Source organism: Poecilia latipinna, unplaced genomic scaffold (genome assembly GCF_001443285.1).
Source record: "Poecilia latipinna isolate Pla-1442-1.1 unplaced genomic scaffold, P_latipinna-1.0 Scaffold1215, whole genome shotgun sequence".
NCBI classification, from domain to species: domain Eukaryota; kingdom Metazoa; phylum Chordata; class Actinopteri; order Cyprinodontiformes; family Poeciliidae; genus Poecilia; species Poecilia latipinna.
The window spans coordinates 48,926-71,176 of record NW_015113831.1 but is presented as its reverse complement, the minus strand read 5'-3'; the positions used below and the strand labels follow the sequence as shown (position 1 = coordinate 71,176).

Here is a 22,251-nt window from a genome sequence, read left to right as displayed (position 1 = left end):
AGTAAATTTGAGTTAATGTTGCAATACCTCAAACATATTTCTTCCAAAAATGTCACATCCACAGTGAAATAGGTCCTTTACCGGTGTGGGCTTAAATAAGGCTTACCCTAAACACAACATAAAAAAGACAAACTGCAGTTCCCATATGTATTCTGGGAACACCTTAATTTTAGGAGACATCTCCTGTTTTCACTGCCATATTTGAAGGAAAAAGGCAGAACAGAATGTCAACTGTGAAGTATCAGGTGGCAGAATCTTGTTGTGTTTGTGTTTAGTTTCAGAAGGAACCTAAAAAAAACTTGGCACTGTGGGGGGAAAAAAATGTCTGGATGGAAATATTAAAGCAACATCTCATGAGATAAAGTCAGGATGTTAATACTTGTCACAAACCTGTCATGCAGTGATTTTACAAAAAAAGGGACTGAAAGTTTTTCTGTTTAAAAGTCAAAAACATTTTTACACTACAGAAATAAAAAAGAAGCAATAAAAAGTGTCTCTTTTTTAACGTAATAAAAATTTAAAAAACGAAACAAGACACTCATAGTGTCATGGAAAATATGCATAAGTCTGGCCGTGACAATATTGTCTGCGTCGTTCTTTTTTTTTTCAGTAGCTATAGCATATTCACAGTTTCACTATTCATTGTTATCCTTGCCTTGACCTGACACAAATTATATACAAATTCATGTTCTTATTATTCTGCAAATCTTTAAATTCTGCATTTGTCTGAAAGGTTCCTCTGTGGCACATAGAGGCACAACCTATTTGTTATGTGCAACGTGTCAATGTACATAAAGAGTTTGGGTCCTTCAAATTGAACAGCGATTAGGGATGCTACACAACCACAAGACCTCTGACTATTAATGCACCATCAATTTTTGCAGTGGTTTCCATGGATACCAATGTTCTTGAAGGAGTCTTTACACACAGAGTGATAGCTTGCTTGATGTTATTATTTTATCATTTGAAAGATGCGTTTCATAAGGTTTTTGTAAGTCAGATGTAGTGATGAGATTAGGCAGAGCTGTGAAAATAAGTGAAACACGTCACAAGCCTAATTAACAGAACTGTTTCTTCTTTGTTCTGACCAGAAACAAAAGCTTGAAAAAGCACAAATCGCAGCATTATCATAAATTCTCTTTTACATTCTCCTATTTTGAAACAGATAATTTGCCAGCTACCTAAAATGCATGCTTCAGTAAACACCTGAAAATTATTGTTACATTTAAAAAAGAAGCATATCTTGTGAAATGTAAAGACATATATTTTTTAATGTTGATAATGGTCTGACATCCACTTTATTTATATGCCACTAATTCACAACAATTGACCTTTCAGGACACTTTACTGTGCACTTTGCTTACCTATGGTTCTGTATTTATTTTTGATTAACTTAATACCAGTTTCTAATGAAGACGAAAGTACTTTCCACAATGTTTATCTTTGTACAAAATCTTTACTTCAACAAGTGCATGCAACTGTAATTTTTGGTGAAAATTACCTTGACAATCTTGTGCTCTCTTTTTTTTACAATAAAGAAATTAAGATAGAGGAGAAAGTGTATGTATGTTTAGTTTTGAAAAGACCAAAGCAGTGGTTCTTTATATACTGAGTGAGCACATGGGCACCTAATGAGCCACAAGGACACACCATTTAGACAAAATAGTGCTAATGTTTTAGTCAATATCATTCAATATGTGTGTGAATGTGATTTGGCTTTTAGTTTTCCTTTTTGAATTTAGATGTGACCATGAGACTCTGCAGGAGATTTATGCCATGCTCCTTTACTTACAAGGACAGCATGAATACATACAAAAACTTGCCCAGAAATAAGGTAATTTAAATTGTCATTAATTCTCTTTTTTTCACGTTCTGTGATTATGGGGAAGTTTAAAATAAATTCAAATAAAGAATTTCTAGGCAGCTTCAGAGGTAGCACACCTGTATTCAATTTTTGTCATTAAAAATGGGTACGTAATAAAAAAAAAAAGTGAAATGTTGAAAGTCAATATGATGCAGGGGTTCAAGATTGTATTTTATTTATACTGACAAATCTTAAACACACGCTCAGAGAGGAGAATGGAATAGAATTGTGATTATTTTCATCATTACTTTGGTGTCATTTGCTCTATACTCATTAGCTTTGTAAAACCATCACACAAACACACGCATGCACACACAGCAGCTGTGTGTCACATGACCTCTTTTCATGGATTTGTTTTTCAAAGGGACAAAATCAAAGGCTTGTAAAAGTGCTTCACACGTAAAAACGGTCTATTAATGTTTCCTTTGGAAACAAAGGTGTCTTTGAATGCACCGAATCAAAGACTAAACAGATTACACAAGTGAACACTGAATTAACATAGCAGCCATGTTTTGTTTGGATCCCCCTCACTGACACAGCAAATACAAAATAGAAATGTACTTTTGTACCTTACTGTCAACACAATGACAACACTAACTTGTACAAAACACAGTGATTGTGTATGATAACTTAATGCTTGTCTACAGATTCTGGGCAATCTTTAAAAAAAATAATACAGTTGTTACAAAATTTTAATGCCATGTGTGTTTTTTTGTTTTTTGTTTTTTTTTTTTGTTTTTTTTTGTTTGTTTTTTTTTCATTTTTGAATGTTCAAACAATCTAACATGGATCAGCAAATGCACAAACTACAACAAAGTACTATTAAAAAAAACTCCAATGCTCCTAAGAGTGGTTGCAAACAGCATCAATGGACAGCGCAGAGAAGCAGCGTTATAATGATGTGCTGAATTTGCTGACAAATTTCTTTTAAGGTATTTAAAATTTTGATATATACATTTGTATATATCAAAATGTGTTTTGATATATACAGCATAACAGCTGAAGATAGCATAGTTACTTGCTATAACTATATTTTCAATCATAAGTCTTGACAGAATTAACTTATTAACTTGTCTCTGTGAAGGGCGTACACTACTTTGACCAAAATATTCAGACAGATATTAGACGGATGATTGGGGTCTATAAACATAAAGAGGAATAAGAAATAAAAACAAATATGCATGAAACAAAAGCTTTACATGGAGTTAAATACTGTGTAACTTATTTAAAAGACCTTGCTGTGAATAAGAGGGGATAATGTGCAAAAATAAACTATTTTCTCATTTCTTTCATGAACTAGTAGTAAGCGCAGGGATTTTATAATGCCTAATAAAAATGTTTTGTACATCACCCACCTGCAAATACGTCTTTTTATGCTGTTAGCTCAAGAATTGCATTATCTCCTTAAAATAATTGATGATGGTGTTCTTTTTTTTAACAGCCTACCAGTTTGTTTTCAGCTTTTTAAGGACTGAATTGCTGGTTTCGGTGAAAATAAAGCAGCCAACATTAGACCACATCTCATCTGTGTCATTTGTGCCTCTCTCCTTTTTCCTCTTTTGTCCTCTCCTGCTTAGAGCTGAAAAAAAAAATGAGTTCACAAAAATATTCTGTGGATGAGTGAAGATCAAGTAGAGAGGAGACTTTTTCTGAAGAGTACAAGAGAAGAAGCGGCAACTCATTGTTTGCCAAAAGTCCTTTTGAAATCTGCTTGGTCTGAAGAGGGCATGAGATGTTCATCTTAACAGTACAAATTGCACAACAAATAAACATGTTTTATGAAAAGTTTAGTTTGTGCTTAACTTAAGAGCATAATTAAATTTGACTGTGTGTTATAAGAAAACAATGGATATTTGATGCGGCTTTGTCACGCACCATTTCAAATTGATTGGTTTAGCATGATGGCTGTCAAGATAGGATGTCTGATAAATAATAAGTGCTGGTTCTCTCTAGCTTACATCCTTGTTCTGTCTCTCTCTCTTTCTGTCTGTCCTCATCTCTTCTGGTGGAAGGGACAAGAATTCAAGGAGCAGAGGCATGACGAGGAACTGAGAAATTAAAAAAAAAAAATGGAAATTGTTGCGTGAGTCGGTGCAAAGAAGCAATGCCAAAGGTAAAAAAAAAAAAAAAAAAAAGGAAGGAAACCAAAGTAATCCAATGTACAACCTCGGGTGGAAAATGAGATCTATACATATGTAAAATGAATATTATGAATATTTTTTGTTTATCAAACATACTATTAGTATTTCCTGGGCCAAATGTGCCATATACTGAGACTCTTCTAGAAGTCTGACTAGCAAAGCCACTTTGAAATCAGAAAAAAAAAGGAATTTTTGCAATTACAACAGCACCTTCTGTCTCCACAGACCCCCGGGACTTGCTGCAGGAAACTATGCTGCCCTGTCGGCTACCAACTGTGAGGTGTAACAGAGTGAATAAAAGCCAGCGCTCTCAAAACTACAAGCGTGCTTTATTCTGCAGAGGATACCTCTAAAATGTACTTGGCTCCAACCTTCTCTTTTAAAAGTTGCCACTTTTTTGATAGTGGCGAGTTCTAAAGCTCTTCCACAAAGACACCCTCAGCCGTGAACTGTCCGAAGGGACGTGTTAAAGGGTCAGGTCCTTGTTTTGACAAACAAAGGTGAGACTGGCGTTTGTGTCTAAGTTTTTGATATTATGTAGAAACATTTTTTTTTTTTTTGGATTATTTCCTTCGTAGTTAGAGATTTAACACTGATTTTACTAATATTGCATAAGCATGAATTTAAGTAACTTAAGAGAAAAAACACTAAAGAGCACTGCTTATTTCAGTATGTTAGAGCAGTATTGTCATGAAAAAAAAATGTCTGTGCAGATAAGCACTGGTTATTTGTTTCAGCAGGTTAACAATGAGCTGTAAAACATTTAAGCTAACAAAAAAAATGTTATGACATGATGAGTCACAGGTTTTGTGTCGAGATATTCACTCTTGGTCACATTTCACAGGAATTGTACGCCACACTCTGGGTACTCACTGTTCCTGGGAAACAACGGATTTTTAACCGGCTCATGATTAAGAAACTATTAATAAGTTGCTCTTGTATCATCCTAAGCTAAGGATAACTTTCAACAAGAGAAGTGAATTGAGAACCTTCCCACGCTGCTTTCTGATGCGTCTGTTCAAATAAATCGCATTTTACATGCCTAGTTTATGTTGTACAATCTATAAGCTTTCCCTTAAAATGTCAACATTATGAACCAAAAGCGCCTTCCATCCACCGCAACATATTGCACTGCACTGTAATTACGAGCCTTTTTTTTTTTTATATTTTATGAAGTCCATGAAGTTTGGAAATCAGGTGGGCGTACGCAATTGTGTGAAAATTGCACTACTAGATGCCCTCCCATCCTACACACAGGACTTTTGGATTGTTTTTTTATGTTTTTCTTTTTTTTTATGTGAATAGTTTGATGAGGAAGTCTGGGATTAATGGAGTTTTTCTTCTTTTCAACACCCCAGCTACTAAAAATCAAGCTTTCACAATTTGCTTACGATGCTTTACAGATGAGTTTGTATGTATTAAAGTCAAATGAATTTACCCTTTGACACTGAAATTCTTAAAGTACAAAAGCAAATAATACATGCAGCATGTAGCAACACAAAGCTCTTAAGTCTTGACAAAAACAAAAATATATGTTGCAGAGTGGATATTTTGCCCTCCTTTCTTCCCACACAGATTGGCACAGAGTGGCTTGCCTGGTGGCACATTGGTTTGTGAAAGGAGGAAACTGGAGTAGAGCCTCCCATCTTTTGATTGTAAGACAACTAGTCTACCACTGAACCAAAGGCACCCAGAAAAAGATGGTTGAGAGCTCTGCCTGTTAAAACATCTAAACCTTTCCCATCAAACTGAAGTGTATTCCACAAAGCACTTGGCTGATGTTGTCAGCGTTTATGTTTTAACCATGTTTATAGTCTATGCTTTTACTATTGATGTTATATATTTTTGAGGCTATTATTTTGAGGTAATAAAGGAAACTGCTTTTAAACTGTTGTGTCCTCTTGGGCTGCCTGACCTTATTGAAGAATTAAGTGTGGTAAAATTTTGGCAACACATTGGACAAACTAAACAGCGACAATAAAATACGTACAATCCACAAGCCCTGTGAGAATAGTGCTGGCTAACCATTGGTTGCTAAAAATCCTAGAGCTGAAATCTTATGAGTTTCTTATCTGTACTAAACTTTTTTTTTCTTCACATTTTTTTAATATGATCATCTTAAATCTAAAATTCAAAAATATTTTATGAACATTTATTGCATTTAAAAACATAAACGAGGTGCATTTGTAATGTTTTTGGCATAATAACCAATTTAAAATGGGAAAGGCATAAGATCCACACCAAATTGACTAATATTTTAAACACTGATTCTTTAAATTGTAGTTTGTGTTTTATGCAACATTTCCTTGATTTGTTGAAAGAAAAAAAGTCTATTGTTAGATACCCAAAGAATATTGCTAAAATGTCCTCTTTTTTTCCTCATGAACCTAGTATCCATAAGCACAAAGTCTCAAAGCAGTGATGAGTCGTTCACAGACAAGCCGGCTTGAAGACCTACCGGTTTATAACAAACTAGAAGTCCCTATTCTTCAGATAGCCTACTCCTCTCTCTTGACAATCCATGCAGGCAAGGACAGGATTTGATTTTGACTGGCACATCATGCAGCCAATCTCATGCAAAGACAGGCCAGAGTCATTACCACTATGCAAAGGACTGAAGGGTAGGAGACTGGCGTAGTGGTACAATTGGCACAGAGAATGAGCCAGATAGAAAGGTATAAGTGTTAGGAGAAAGCGAGGACGCACTTGGCTTTATCTCAGTGATATTAGAGAGTACAAAATGCTGAGTACAAAATTTGTAAAATAATAAAAATATTCATCCAGGCAGAATCAAAAACAAACCTGTGTGCTCTTTATGTAACGCTAGAAAAAAAAAAGCTAATCAACACACAAACCAATCATACTTAATCTAAAAATGTATGACATTTTGAAAGTATATTAAGTCTTTTCATACATAGCATAAAGAAAAACTGGCAATGACACTAAATGAACAGGCATTTTAAGAGTCAACACCGCTGCAGGACCAAACCAAAAGAGCTGGATCTTTAAAAATAAGTGAATCCCCCATCATCATTGCAAAGGAAGCTTTGAATGCTAAAACCCAGCTGCAATTGCTGAAATCAAAATATCATTCTGTTGACTCTGACTGCAGATTTTCTGATTTTAATTAGCAAAAGGCTACGCAGAGAATTACAGCTTCTCTTTTGAAAAGTACAGAAGCTGTGTGCAATCTGGCACAAGAAAGTTGCACAGTGATAATTTCTATGTCTCATATTGCGTTATATAACAGTCCTACTTTAAAGACAGTGGAGCTAAACAGCAGAGTGAAACATACAGGCAATGCAAGTGTGTGTAACCTGCCTTGGTTAGAAATAGTTTTGTTACTGAATTATCCCACCTTGCATCTGTCTAGCACAACTGCTGCAATTTGCAAGGCAGCCCTAAAGAAATGTCTAAAATTACAAATTATTGTGATTGTTTGAAGGTAAGCAGAATGTTAGATAGCAAACACCCTTCTGCGCTGCATTTAATCACAGCCTGTGTTTAACCGTTTTTTTTTGTGAAAACAAAACAAAAAAATAATCTTTTAAAGTCAGTCAGACATGAAATAAACAAATATGCAAGTGGATCACCTAAGATACAAAACAATATTCTCTGTGTGATTATATTTATTTATTCATGAAGTTTATTTATTCATGCAGTTGCTGATTTTTGGAAGCTCTTTCTAGATTATGTTCAGTATTTGCTAAACATAATGCACTTTTTCTTTGACAAAGTCCATATTGCCAAAAACCTCCGTCTTACAACAATTATTCCAGCTAATCTTCTTGTTTGCTTAATTGTCGTTCATCTATGGCTTTTGATTTGTTTTCTAATTACCTTCTATGCAATGTTTTGTGTGTTCTAGGAGTACGTACATGAATCACCTTCACGCAAGCAACGAGAAACAAGCCTGGTTAGTGTATACAGAAGGACAACCGGAAGAAATATTGTGCGGCGTGTAGACAGGTGCAGGATTAATTGGCCTTCCTCATCTTGACAAATAGGTATGAATTTACATATTAGTGGAATCACCGGAGGTAAAAATGTGGACCTGAGATAAAATTATAATTTTTTCCTCATAAAATTCAACTCCAGACTAAATGCCTCAAACAGAGGGTGCAAGTACTTTGGGTCAAACAGATGTTACATTATTTACCTGGAGCCACATAGACTGGATGCTATTAGTACTTGGGATGATTATGTATGCTGCCCTAGATCACAGCATACCCTCTAAGTTTAAAGGCAGCATCCATTGCAGCTACACGAGGACACTTGCCATACCCTGCAAACAGACTGCCTGTTAGAGCAGCTAGAGACCCCTTGAGATGAAAAAAAGAAAGATTTTTGCCTCCACTTTACCACACAGACAGTGTTTTTGAGTGACAGACTCATTTGCCAGATTTTGTGGGTGGATGTTTATGCAAATGCTTCTCCTCTGTGGGCTGAAATAGCCATCCAGTGACAGACCAAAACTAACTGTGCTGAAATGCAGACGCCATGCATCTTAGAAGGTTGAAAGCTGAGCATAATTCACATTAAAATCTCTAGCTCCACACAACTAGAGCTTGATAAACTATCCTGCACTACGCTTCTCCCCATAAAAGTGAACATTATTGTATATACATATAAATTTATTATTATTTTTTTTTATGAAGAAAAAATGGAGATGATATTTGGGTGTGTTTATCCAAACAATATCGTCCTATGTCTTGCCCTCCCATCAAGGCTGTGGGGTATTGCCGCAGTGCACTCACATGAATCTTGGTCATGTTTTCGTCAGAGCATGAATAGTGCTTGGAACAATTTGGCATTGTAAAAGAATTTGTCATATGAGAATCACAACTGTTGTATAAATTCCTTCTTACAAGTCAGCTGAATTGCATATTTTTGCTGTTTAGCAAAAATATAAAACCTTCATTTCACACCAAGTGCTGACTGCAGGCAATAAAATCAAGATGACTCTTCTCTTCTGGGCAATCCTAAGAGAGTTTTTGTTGTTAAGGATGAGAAACGAGAAATTGTTGCACTGAATTATGATAATAAACAACCAGCAAAATTATAAGATGGGCAGGTCATCTTCACTTACAGGGATGCATTATTTGTTACATTTATGAGAACAGAAAAATCCTTTAAATATGAGATGGTTTTTTTTTTTATTCTCCTCTGAATCATAAGGTCATCATAAGGTCAACAAGAGTTTATTGTAGCGGTGGCACAGCAGTGCCGTTGAATATGAATTACAAAAGATATAGTAAGAACTCAGATCAACTTCGAACCATCCCTAACTGACTTGATTAACAATTACAACACTCTGGCTGTAATATTATTTTGGCTAAGCCAGGCTTATTTTCAGCATTTCCACATTACAAATCAGTGATGTCGATGCCTATGACTTTGGTTTTATTCACCTTTTTTTTTAACAAGCAAAGTTAGAAGAGCTAAACAAAAACTTCAAAGCAGGTCTGATAAGCCTGTGGATTTTCAATAATAATTCATGATCCATTGTAGAAGACCGTATATACAGGTACACAAATCTAGTCATGATTCATAACACAAAAGATGCATATGGGTTTAATAATAAATCTGACTTGCACATTCACTTATGGCTCATGTTTGATTTTACTGGGTAATCGCCGCAGTTTTAGGAACAAAAGGTGTATCACCCTCACATCACAGGACTGAATCCATTACATAAGCCATTACTCTGATTACAAATCCCACTGTAATATTATGGGAAACAACCATTACTCATGATGTTTATTGTTTGTGGTAGATAATAAAGGTAAAAAGAGAGACTTGTTACTATCTCTACAACAGAGCACTGAGAAAGAAAAACAGATATATTGATTGAAATATGAGTTTGATCAAGTTTGAACCTGTTTGGGTAGATTTAAGAATTTTGCTTTGGTATTTAATGACTTGTGATGGATGGTAACTAAAATAGGAAGCTGCATTTGAAATACTGATTCTTTTAGTATATAAAAATGTGACAATGTTGGCTTGGGAAAAGAAAAAAAAAGTATTTTGTCTGGAACATTTTGTTTATTTAGAAACTGAGGTTTGACTTTGGGTTCTTCTAACGAGTATGAATCATACCATTAAGACTCTGATGGTATGTTTAAGGTCGTTGTGCTGACTGAAGTTGCCAGTCTCAGAGTTTGCAGCATCTACGAGCTCTTCCAGAACTGCTTATCTTGATTTATTAAATTTTCTAATTAGCTTTCACCAGCTCTCGGGTCTCGGCTAAAGAAAAGCATTCTTTTCCAGGTGTCGCATCAACCAAATATCTTGATGAGTCGACCAGTTTTTGTTTTTTGAATTAAGGAACAATCTGAAGGTCAGCTGTCATTTTGACAGGATACAATCCACACTCCTGATATAACTAATCCAATTAAAATAATTTTCCCATGACATCATCTGAGCATCATCCCAGACTTGGACACCATATTCGATCTATCTCAAAATCTGGTAACTGACAGATTGCTAATCTTCACAATTTTATTTCTGACCTATCTCTTGTATTCCTTGGTTTTCATGATGCTATTTGCTCACAAATGATCCCTTACAAATCTCTCTGGCCTTTACAGGAGAAGTGTGCTTATATTGAAATTAAATGGGACACAAATGGAGTCCACTTTCTAATTAGGTAACACATAAATGCTGCAGGTTGTGCCATTTTCCTTCCACTTTATTACAGTTAACTACTTTGTCACGCTAAATTTCATTGAAATGAACTGAATTCTACACCTTTAAAATCTAAGAAATTCTTAAAATCTAAGAAGTTAGATTTTAAAGGTGACTAAAAGCCCTTTCCTAACATTATGGTAGATAACACATCAACACAATAATGTGTTGAATTTTCCACACAGTACAAAGCACACACTTTGGAATCTCAAGAGGCTTTCGCACCTGGAAATCTTTGTCAGTGACTCAGACTTAAACTACCTTATTTAGGCTATATGTTTTTTTTTTCTTTTGAGAGGGACATTATAGAGCAGTTAAGCACTATAAGATTTCAAATAATTCATGTTCACATGTAATCAAAAAACTTGCTAAGGTCATAATGTAATTCATATATCTTTGTCTTGTGTTTGAAAGGTCCTCAACACATGGTAATAAAGCAGAAAATATTGAGTTTTGAAAAACCAAGCAAACTTTCCAAGAACTATGTATGACTAGAGAGGGAAATTAAAGCCCCTGCTTAAAAGCAGAAGATCTTCAGTGAACTCAAATGACTTTTGAGGTTTGTGCCTTGATCTACTAAGCCGCATACACACACACTCACACACACACACACACACACATATAAATAGGACTTTCATGAAAGAATCATCTGAAGAGAACCTTATCTTCATCCTCATCTCATAATTTATACTCAGAACTTCACAGCGCAACCTTCAAGTACTGGCTGGTACAAAAAGAGTCTTGTGAGTTGAGTTAAGTTAATAAAGAGCTTTTCAGCCGCTTTGACCAAAGATATGTTTTGATAAAACAAATAAATAAATAAATAAATAAGAAGAAAGTAGAAGTTTATAAGATCAACTGCTCTGACTGTGTAGTTAAATAAGTGGAACAATAATCTTTTGGACTTTTGCTGCAGACTGTGGCAGGTAGAGCGAAGGTAGAACATTCTCAAATGCAAGCAAATGCTAAGATCAGACATCGTGCAGAACCAAATCCTGAGTATTTTCAAATATACACATCTGTAGACCTGCAGACATCCTTACTGAATATACAAGCATCTACAATGTAACCATCTGATACACATGCACAGAAACTGGAAACATAAAAACCCTCACAAGAACTAGAAGCAACTGAGCTAACTACATGGACTGTTTATAAGCTACTAACAACACCTGCTAAAGTGTTGCTACTATGCTCTGTCCTTGCCTTTGCTTATGGTTCAGTTACTTCTTGACATTTTTTTTTTCTTTCTTTCCTTTTTTGCAACTTGAGAATGATTTACAAAAAGATTTCTGCAAAGAAGTATTATGTGTATTTTAAATATGCTGATCTTTAATTTCCCTATTTATTGCTGAAAACGTTTGCATTTCATTGGCATAAAAACAAAACAAAAACAAAGTTAAGCCAAATACTGTTAAACAGTCATTTCCAACTTGTTCATCTTGAAGCATTCCCCTCATATTTCAAGTCGGTTCATGCTGTTCTGAGCACAGCACAGAATTCATTTTCTCAAACAAACACATGGCCTTCTTCGGCAGCTTCGGTGTTAAGAGATCAGATGTCGGGCATGTTTTTTTGACTGCATGTTTTAGATATTGTTTTTTTTTTATTTGCTACATGGATTCTAGGGTCTATGACAACTAGGCCAATGTGAGTAAGAGAATAACCTGTCTATGGTAAGTCTGAAGAATGTTACCCTTGATTTTGTTTTTTCCCTGTTTTTCTCAAAATATGTCTTTGAAACTGAATATGATTTTCTGATCTTCACAGCCAAGGCAATCTAGTTATTAAGCCCTTCTAAAGTGACTCATAATGAATACTTTTCATCACATCTTTCTCAGCACAAGAGTTAAAATTCTTGCAAACTGTATTTTCGGTGCATGAAGATACACACAGACTTTACCAATAGACTATTTTACTAGCAGTGAATATTCCTGAAGCCTTCAGTTGACATTTCTAACTCTACGATGCAGTTGGCACATTCAGTACGCAACATCTGTTTATAGGTGCTACTGTACACAGGTGAGGCAATCAAATGAATCTGCAAGGAATGGCATTTTCATCAAAAACACATCTGCTTTCTGTTTATCAAAAGCTGTATATTGATATTTTTTCTTTTTTAATAAAAAAAGAAACATGTGCCAAAGGCAGAATTGCCTTTCACAACAGTTTTCAATGCACGTAATCTTTTCCCAGAGTTGTTTTGTTCCAGTAAATGCTTTATTATTCTGTAAATGTGTAAAACTAGAGTGTTGGTCATTTCTCTTCCTTTCCATTTTGTACCTTTGTTTATTTGGGGGTGGTGGTGGTGGTGGGGGGGGGTTATAACTGATTTATCAAGTATGAAATGTGTTTTGAACCAAATGTGTATCATTCTCCAACTGCCAAGGTTATCTGTCACACCTAAACAATAATTTTCTATAATGTGCTGTTAGTGTACTGTAATGAACTGTGGTTATGTTGCCTCAACAAATATTAAGAAAGAGGTCACCTAGATGGTCTCAATGCTGAATGACGTCTCACGGAGATCTATTTTGGTTTGGTCAATAATCTCTCATATTTTATCAGCCATCTGGCCCAAACAAGGGTCAGAACTGAACTAAATGTAAAGAGCGCGTTTTAGTTTATGGAAAAGGGTTTATAAATAAATTCAATTGAAGCGGGAATCATAGGGAGGAGGGTGTGGTAATCCAGCAGCAGCATAGAAAACCCATCGCCTTTTGAAGTAGAGAGAAACAAAACGTTTTGTTTAGAGAAGGAGGAAAGGGCAATATGACATAACTGAATCTGAAGACTACGTGCTGTAAAGGTTTGTGCAGCAAGTGAGATTTTTGTCACCCCTATATTTAGGAAGTCCTCCAGATATGTGACCACTGCTGCAAATCATGTCCTCACTTATCAAACCAAGTGTTTGTTAAAGGGGATAGCTCACATTTGGGTTTATTTCAAAACCATTCACACCTCAAGTAGATTTTGGTTTTAAGTCATCTTTCAATGTCACTCTGTCAGATTCAAGGTCCTGACTTGAATCTCATAGAGAATCTGTAAAGGGGGCAAAAGATGAGTGACAGCATGGATGATTTTAACCTCAATTATTCAATTATTTGGAGCCCATCACCAAAGAAACACTGTCAAAATGCCAGTGGAAACATACAAAAACTGGTCAGCAATTACAATGTCTGAGTGCTGTAATGCTAATAATATGTTTTTCCAATATGTTTTTCCAATGATGGCAAGAGGAGATATATATATATATATATATATATATATATATATATATATATATATATATATATATATATATATATATATATATATGTGTGTGTGTGTGAATAATTGTGGACTTAACTTTAGTGTAATTGAAAGATATAAAAAAGCACCATTGTACCAAAATGTTCAAGGATGATGGTTTATTAATTTACAGATTGGATCTTTCATGAAATATGCATTTTATAGATTTGTACGAGACCCTGGGAACTGCTTATACATTTTAATACTCTATATAAAATATAAAGTAACAATTTAGCTCATTGTTTCTGGTTTTGATATTTGACATTTTCTGAACCGTATGTGTCATGTATGCTGCAGGAACAGTTGTATGCATATATGTTTGAATAGTGAACTCAGCTCCATGGACAAGCTAAAGATACTAAACCTAAAAATCCAACAACTTAACATGGGAAAAATATCTGCTGAGGGCTCAGAAAACCTTAAAGAGGAGGGATTTCTGAGGCAATTGGGACACAGGCTATTTGAGATGCCTACTGTAACTAATGACAGATAATGCCTGTATAAGACAAAACAGATTCTATGCTGTTGATCTGAGCGCTTTCCTTCACTGAATTGGAACTAAAATGGCCTCCAAGTGTACTGAACAATGGGAGTGAGTATAATGCAGTGTGACTACTGAGTGACTTGACAGAGATCCAAAGTGAATAAAGGCCCTCACTATATGCAGCAGCCAGGCTAAGCTGCTGCAGTGCTCAGGACTTTGGCGGGTGACGGTGCATCATAACGCTTCACACACATTTAATTTGCTAATAAATCCTTTTGTCATTTTCTACACGGCATAATGTCTGTGTTGTAAGAAGCTGTTGCAATGAAAAAGCTTCTTTTGAGAATCTTGGCAATTTCACGTGGTGAAAACTCCTTCTTTCTTTTGTTTCTATAATAGCTGACTTATTTCTTAGAGACGCCGGATGAAACATTGAGTTAGATCATGCACTTTATTGTAATATTTTTTTTTTTCTGAAATAAATAGGACTAATATCTATGATGTCAAACTCAATTCTAGCCTACTCATTGTTCTAATAAAGTGGGGGACACGCTGAGTTACAGTATAAAATATTCATCTGAAAACTTTGGGAATTTCACTTCTAATGTTGAATCATTTGGACCGTTTTTCTTTTTTTTTTTTTTCAAATCCATGGAACCCATACTTATTTATCTTCATTTTCACATTATCTTTTAATTCAATCTCTACAAAGTGTAAGCATGAACTGGTTACTGATGCTGAGATATTTCATGGTAAAATGAAAAACACAATCATTCCTGGACACTTCTTAAGATTATTCAATAATAATAATAATAAGAAGAAGAAGAATAAGAATAAGAAGAAGAAGAAGAAGAAGAAGAAGAAGAAGAAGAAGAAGAAGAAGAAGAAGAAGAATTGTTATTATTATTATTAATAAATAAAATAAAAATAAGACTACCGTGTGAACTAAAGAAGCACCACTTCATCAGCCTTGTCAACATAGCACTTTTTTAAACTACAGTCAGCGAAGTCAAGGTGGCCAACTTAGTCAGCTTTCTAATCAGTCAACTTAAGGCAAGCTACCCCAGCAGGTAACTAACTTTTAATTTTACTCGTGCCAAACGTCTTGGTGTACGCCTTTCAGTTCAGCACACGTTACAGAATTACTTTAAACTCTTGCACGTGGAGAAGAAACATCTACATTACAACTTTTAAAAGAGGCACCGAATCAGAGTTTGAAGCATTTCAAAAAGCACTGAAATCTTCTATACAGGGAAACTATGGAGTCTTAGTCAGCTATAGAGACAATGGAGAAAGAAAGGTTGACCGAACCAAAGGTTTTTGTCAGCAAGGTTTAACAGCGAAAGGATACAACTGACTATACCTGGAATGTAATTGCTCACTTGAGACGACATTAAGCATAACGTACTGATCACAGGTATAAAGTAAAGAGTCTACCCAGTCTGTCCAAAGACAATTTGAGTCTTCATTCTGGAAACACACTCAGATTGTGTTACATTATTGCCAGAAAACGTAAACAATCTTTGTTTAATGTCAAATAAAGAAAGCAACGTTCTTCATTCCTCCTGATTTAAATGTAGCAAACACATACCGAACTGTGACTGCACCAAACTCCAATTGTTGTGAATTACATTGCTAATACTTCTCCAGAGTTGATCTAGGAAGCGTTAAATACAAGAAACTATATGCTATTACTATCTATGCTTTAACTTCAAATAATCAGTAATCAAAATGTATTGATTGATCTGGATTTTCTCTTTTCAATGACACTGTAACGCTATCTTTTATGCAAATGTCTTTAAAATATAGAGCTCACAAATTTTTATTTAAGGTTATAATGCTATGAGAATTTCATGCCAACCCATGGATACCAAAGAGTTTAGCTACTGAACGTCTGCCTACTCTCACCTTAAATTTGTTAAAAGTGGAAATCTGTAAAACACTCTAAAGCTTGCCTCTGCTTAAACCAGCAATTACCTCCCATGCTCCAAAATTCAGTCACACTAGCTTGAGCTAATCCGAGCATTAATTGGATTTCAAAGCAAAAGGAAGAAGAGGAAGAAGAACACCGTCATTCACTTTGCAGGAGCTAAGACTCATCAGCCTGCTTGATTTTGATTGTGAGGGACGTGGGAGGAAAAACCCACACAAACAGAGAACACCCAGGACAAAAAAAAAAAAAGGAGAATTTTAATCTGCCATGCTGTGAGTGCCACTGTGCCTCCGTTTAAAACTTTTTTATTCATGAAAGGGGAACATGTGATTAAAAATAACACAGAATATATGAGTCATCCAAGTGGCACATCTGGATTCGGTTTTGCCAGGTTTGGCTTTTGAAAGTGATACAATGTCAAGCAATGAGGTCTGTCTTTTTGTCTGCCTAATCACCTTAAACTAGGTAAGAGCTTTAACCTTTAAGTGCTATACTTCTTCAACGTGGAGCTCCGCTGGGGTATTGAGGTTCCAATAGCTTGAGTATACAACCTCCAGCCTGGCTTTTCTTTGATGTGCTCCAAAAGCAATGGCCTACCAGGAACTGAGAAGATCAAAGACATGCGATCTTTATCAAATGGAGCTCTTGTCGGCTGTTTGTAATGCTTTGCTCTTCATCAGCAACACCCACTCTGTCACTACGATGCCACAGGAAGCACAGTGCTCTTTTAAACCCAGTGGTGATCTCTCGGTTATCCAGATGAAAAAGGATTTATTAAAACCTCCCATCAACCAACTCTATAAATAGAAGCTCGTAGAAAATCTTCTGAGAGGAGAAAAAAAAAGAAAAAAAAAATAAGCTGTACTCTTAAGCTGTTATTAACATGCGAACAGAAAAAATATGTGAAATGTTATTTTGAAGCAGCATTTTTTTTTTTTTTTTTCCCCATGAAAGTAATAATAATGCTTCCTGGTAATATGTCTGTCGCTACATCATACAGTAATGGAAAAAAAAGTAATACAAAGCTGAATCATACTCGCTTCCACTGCACTTGTTACTTGACCGCAGGCTGAATTTTAATAGTAATTTACATCAGATACTGCATGCATTATTGCTTAAGGGACTGAAGTGGTTGTCGAATTGCACTTAAAGTGGTTTTGTCATCCATACTTGTTACATTATTTAGAGAATGACTCATAATAGTATTACTGTGTAAAAGTTATTTTTAAAATAACAGAAATTACACAATTCAAACATTTCCTACAGATTTTAATGCTTTTAGCAACTCTTGGGGGAGAGTTGACCAAACTGCTTAACAACTGCAATACACATTCTGGTATTTGCCTGGATAAGAGAACTGCCACCTGTTTTCCAGGATGCTGCTTGTTTTACTTCAGAATATCATGTTTCTGCTAGCAAAATGTTTCTGCCAAAATCCTGAAAGTTAATTTATTGTTATCGGGTCTGTGTTCATCCTTTGTGTCTAGTGAGAAATTCAATTAAACTCAATTACAATTCAAAAATGCTTTATTTTTTTCCCCAAAGGGACATTAAATTTTGTTGTAACTCATATCAATTAAAGATTCAGTGAAAGTAGCTTTCTTGAAGTATGCCACAAATTAAACTGTGTGAGGTTTTTATCTTACCTTTGTTTTTGTTTTTTGCGTATTTCTGTTAAAACATAACCATTCACGTGTCTAAAAACAACTTTCCAGAGATAAGGAAAGAAAACAGCACATATCTAATACCTTGAAAAATGCCCTCTTCTAAGTGTGCAAACCTAATTGAGAAACTAAAAACGATCCTTATCATGACAGCTCATTAATGTGTGAATGTGTGGGGATGTGTGTATATCAGGTGAACGTGTGAATTTCAACAGCAAACAGATACCATTATTGTGACATTTTCTCCAGTAAGCATTCCACTGCATAAATTATTGCTGATTTCCAACACAAAAAAAGACGTTGCATTGCTCTATGGCAACACCGAATGGGCAACATACCTGCTGAACACCTCAAAAACTGTGACGGTTTTATTCAAACATTGTTGATTACAGTGTCTTGTAAAAGTATCAATACCCCCTCGTGTTTTTCACATGTTCAACTGTAACAACTATAAAAGTAAATGTAGTTTATTGGGATTGTATGTGATAGATTACCACAAAATACCTCATAATTGTAAAGTGGCAGGGAAAGAATACACATTTTTACATTTTCTTATAAAAACTAAATGTGTGGCATACGTAAAAATCACTACATTTTACTGCGATCACAGCTGCAACGTCTTGCACATCTAAAATTGTTGACCACTTTTATTGCAGAAAATTTCAAATTTACTCATGTTGGACATAGAGTGCTTGTGAAACATTACTGGCCTGTGAACTAGATCTATCTGAGAATCTTAGTGTAGAATCTCAGAAAGATTTTGTTCTACATTATTGAAAAAAATCATCTTTTGAACTCAACAATTACACTGAAGCTCTGATGATTAACGATAGTGTCATCATCCTGCCAAAACGTTAACCACAGTCTCAAGTCTTTCCCAGTATCTCACAGGTTTTCTGATTGTCCTATATTTATTTCCATCTTTCAACTCTGACCAACTTCCATGTTCATGTAGGAGAAAAGCATCTCCACAGCATCATGCTGCCACTATGCTTCATAGTGGAGGTGGTAAGTTTAAGGTTTTCAGCCACACAGTATTTTTCATATAGGCCAAAAAGATTCTCTAATCTGACCACAGGAGACTCCCTCCATAATATTTGCCATTTCCTGTACATAGCTTGTAAATGTCAGCAGATTTAATTCATATGAATTTATTTGAATAATTCAACAATCTAACCACTCTTTCATAAGGAATATATTTGTGGACTGTCCAACAGATTCTTCCACCTGAGTTGTGGATTTCTGCAGCTCCACCACAGTTACCATGAACCTCTTGTCTGTTTGTCAGTGTAGGTGGACGGTCATGTTTGACAATCTTTTTTTCAGGATATTTTACATAATTGTCCCTGAGATGCTGGGAGCTTGAGATATTGGGTGTTTTCTTTTTTTCGTTTTTGAAGGCAATTCAGTCCTATTGGATTTTGAATTTTACAACATTATTTTCCTTTCACTATGCAATTTTGAATAATGATTGTCTATCACAAAAAAATCCATTATGTTAAGGTTTTTAGAAAATATTCAACAATTCAAGGGGTATGAATACTTTTGAAAAGAACTACAGCTTTTAGAATTTAAGACGAAGCAACGAAGTTTTAGGTCCTAGCTTGGACAATGTAATTTGACACTGCTGCATCAATGATCCCATTCTTTTCCAGTGGCTTGAATGCCAAATAATAAAGAAAAATGTGTCCAGATTAGTATTGTCAATTGTTGTAAGGATGACTGTGACATAAATGTATAAACAAACACAAACAGAGTATCTTTGGATTTGCAGCCATTTTAGCTTTGTGCTGATCTGCACAAAAAACAAAACCAAAAAAAAAAAACCCCCCAAAAAAAACAAAACAAAACCACATCCATTTTAAATTCACTGCAATGCGTTTTTAATTTAGTCTGACCAAATGAAAGAACCCCTTTAGGTGGTCTGCTTTGTGCAAGCGTGGTCTTTACTACACCCAACTCCCCTGTCAGCTTTGAATCTGCAGTTGACACATTTCTAAGTCAACTGCAGTCCATATATCTATGTGTGCTCTTTGTTTCATGGGCCATCATAGTTCAAACATGCATTTAGGGCAGAGGAAGGAGTGACAGACGTGCACATTTCATTGACATGTCTACTATCTTATCTATGCAGAGAGTAGAGTGCATTACATCTTCTACTAGTTGAGCAAAACAAATAAGATAAGTGGATACTTACCTTCTTTAGGAGGCCGTCTTACTTCTGCACTCAGATTGCAGATTTGACCGACATGTAGCTGAGGTGACAAGCAACCCTCCGTTTGTGGGTTTAAAGGTAAAACCACATTATTGAGCATGAGCATGCTCTCTGATTCTCCATCGCCTAAATGCTGAGGACATGTGCATTTGGTGTACACGATCCCACATGCCTCCACTGTCCCTTTCTCTGCTTTCAGGCAGTTTTCCAGCCACGTACAAAGCACTTGACACCCAAACTGGCTAGGGCTCGCCTTATTCAATACTAAGAACTCCAGGATAGACTGCTCCTCCTCATCCAGCTTCTGTGGCGTCAATCCATTGTAATCGTAAGGAAAAACTCTCCGGAGCTGAGCAAAATTTTTGTCGTACAGCAAAAATATGTAATTATTCTTTGAATCACAGAGATATACAATGGATGCGTTCACTTTGAGCAACTCGTTTATCTTCTCGTGTGAGTAGTGATCAAACTGATAAGCAAGCAAAGAGTACTCGGAGCAGCTCAAGTCTCGCTTGTATAGTTTAAGGTAGATGCTGTATTTGGTTGGGTCTGGGTTCTCCAGCGTCCACGTACAGTTTGTGTAGTTCTTGGGAAACATTTCAGACACCGAGTATGATCCATAAATGACCCCCTTGACCAGAGTGGAACACCAATAATCTTGGGCACCAGTTAATCCAAACATAACCAGAAGATAGGTGGAAAATATATAAATCAACAGGTTTCGAACAGCCTTCATCCTATGTCATTTGGCCTGCAGGGAAAGATGAAGAACATCATGCAAAAAGAATATTAAATCAGAGCACAGACACATTATGGATGATTTCTGTCAAGTCTAATTGACATGCTTCACATAGTTCTCGCCAAGTCCTTCCATGGAGAGGGTGAAAAAAGACACATTAACCTCAGCAGCATGTCTTTTGCAACCCCCTCATCCTGTCTCCTTTTTCCACTATACTTTGTGCAAACATTGCCACCTTGTGGCAGCTTAAGCCCTTTTGTGTTTTTTTTTTTTTAATTTTATTTTATTTATTTATTTTTGAGGGAGGTGGGCGCAATAATGTGAGTCATTTAGACATTATTAATTGGGTCATATTTGGATTGGCACCGTCTCAGGAGATATTCGCATATAGCTGTTTAGAATGGCATACTGATCAAACACAAACTACGAATATTGGCATGGAGGTCCTCACGAGTTTTAGTATGCGACGGTTTGTTGTTTGTTTTTTTTTTATGCAGTAACCAGGATCTTTTAAGTCAAACTGTATTCTTTTGACTATAGGCTGGACAGTCAGACAATGAGAGGAGGGTGAATTTCATTTAAAAAAAAAAAAAACATAAATAAGCCAATATGTCATTAATGCATCCTCATGCATGACTATAGTTTTTTTGTTTTTTTTTTATTATCTCTCTCTCTTTCCTTCTACGCGCTTTCAGAAATACGCACGAACCTGCTCTCGAATTCAGAGCTTGGCATATTTGATAATGTAATTTGATAAAGAGCCAGTATTTGAGTGGGTTTGAGCGTGTGTGTTGGCGCGTGCGCGAGTGTTGCATGAACGCAGGCCCATGAGAGGGGAGAGGGAGAGAATGCAATGCGATGTCCTGATTGCTTTAATCCTACAGGCAATGCAGCTGTGAGCAGTGTCACAGCAGAATGTGCATGCGTGTGCGCGATTCTCAAACCGTGTGTACCCCCTGTGTGCGCGCGCACGTGTGTATGTGAGTGTAGGCGTGAAAAAATCCCAAAGTAGGCTGCAGATTGCAGTTTTTCAGAGAATAAATACATTTGCGTCTCCCAACTTCTTTTAGGATGATGATGACGGAGGGGGGAAGCGGGGGGGGGGGAGCTCTCCGTTCGAGCAGACTGGCATAATATGTGTCATGTAAGGATTTGCGGAAGCTGTGCAGAGTTAGATCAGCTTTTGCTGCGATATGTAAACCCATATGATCCCACAGCCCTCCCGCAAGATTT

At 35.9% G+C, this 22,251-nt stretch overlaps 1 protein-coding gene across 1 annotated transcript in view; it reads right to left on the bottom strand.

Moving 5' to 3' along the window:
- Positions 1 to 22,251, bottom strand: part of adgrb3 (adhesion G protein-coupled receptor B3) — a 146,342-nt gene that overhangs the window by 119,757 nt on the left and 4,334 nt on the right. Inside the window, exon 2 of the mRNA XM_015053940.1 lies at positions 20,262 to 21,030. Coding sequence (XP_014909426.1) covers positions 20,262 to 21,015 — 754 coding nt within the window. The 5' untranslated portion in view covers positions 21,016 to 21,030. The remainder of the gene's footprint in view (positions 1 to 20,261; positions 21,031 to 22,251) is intronic.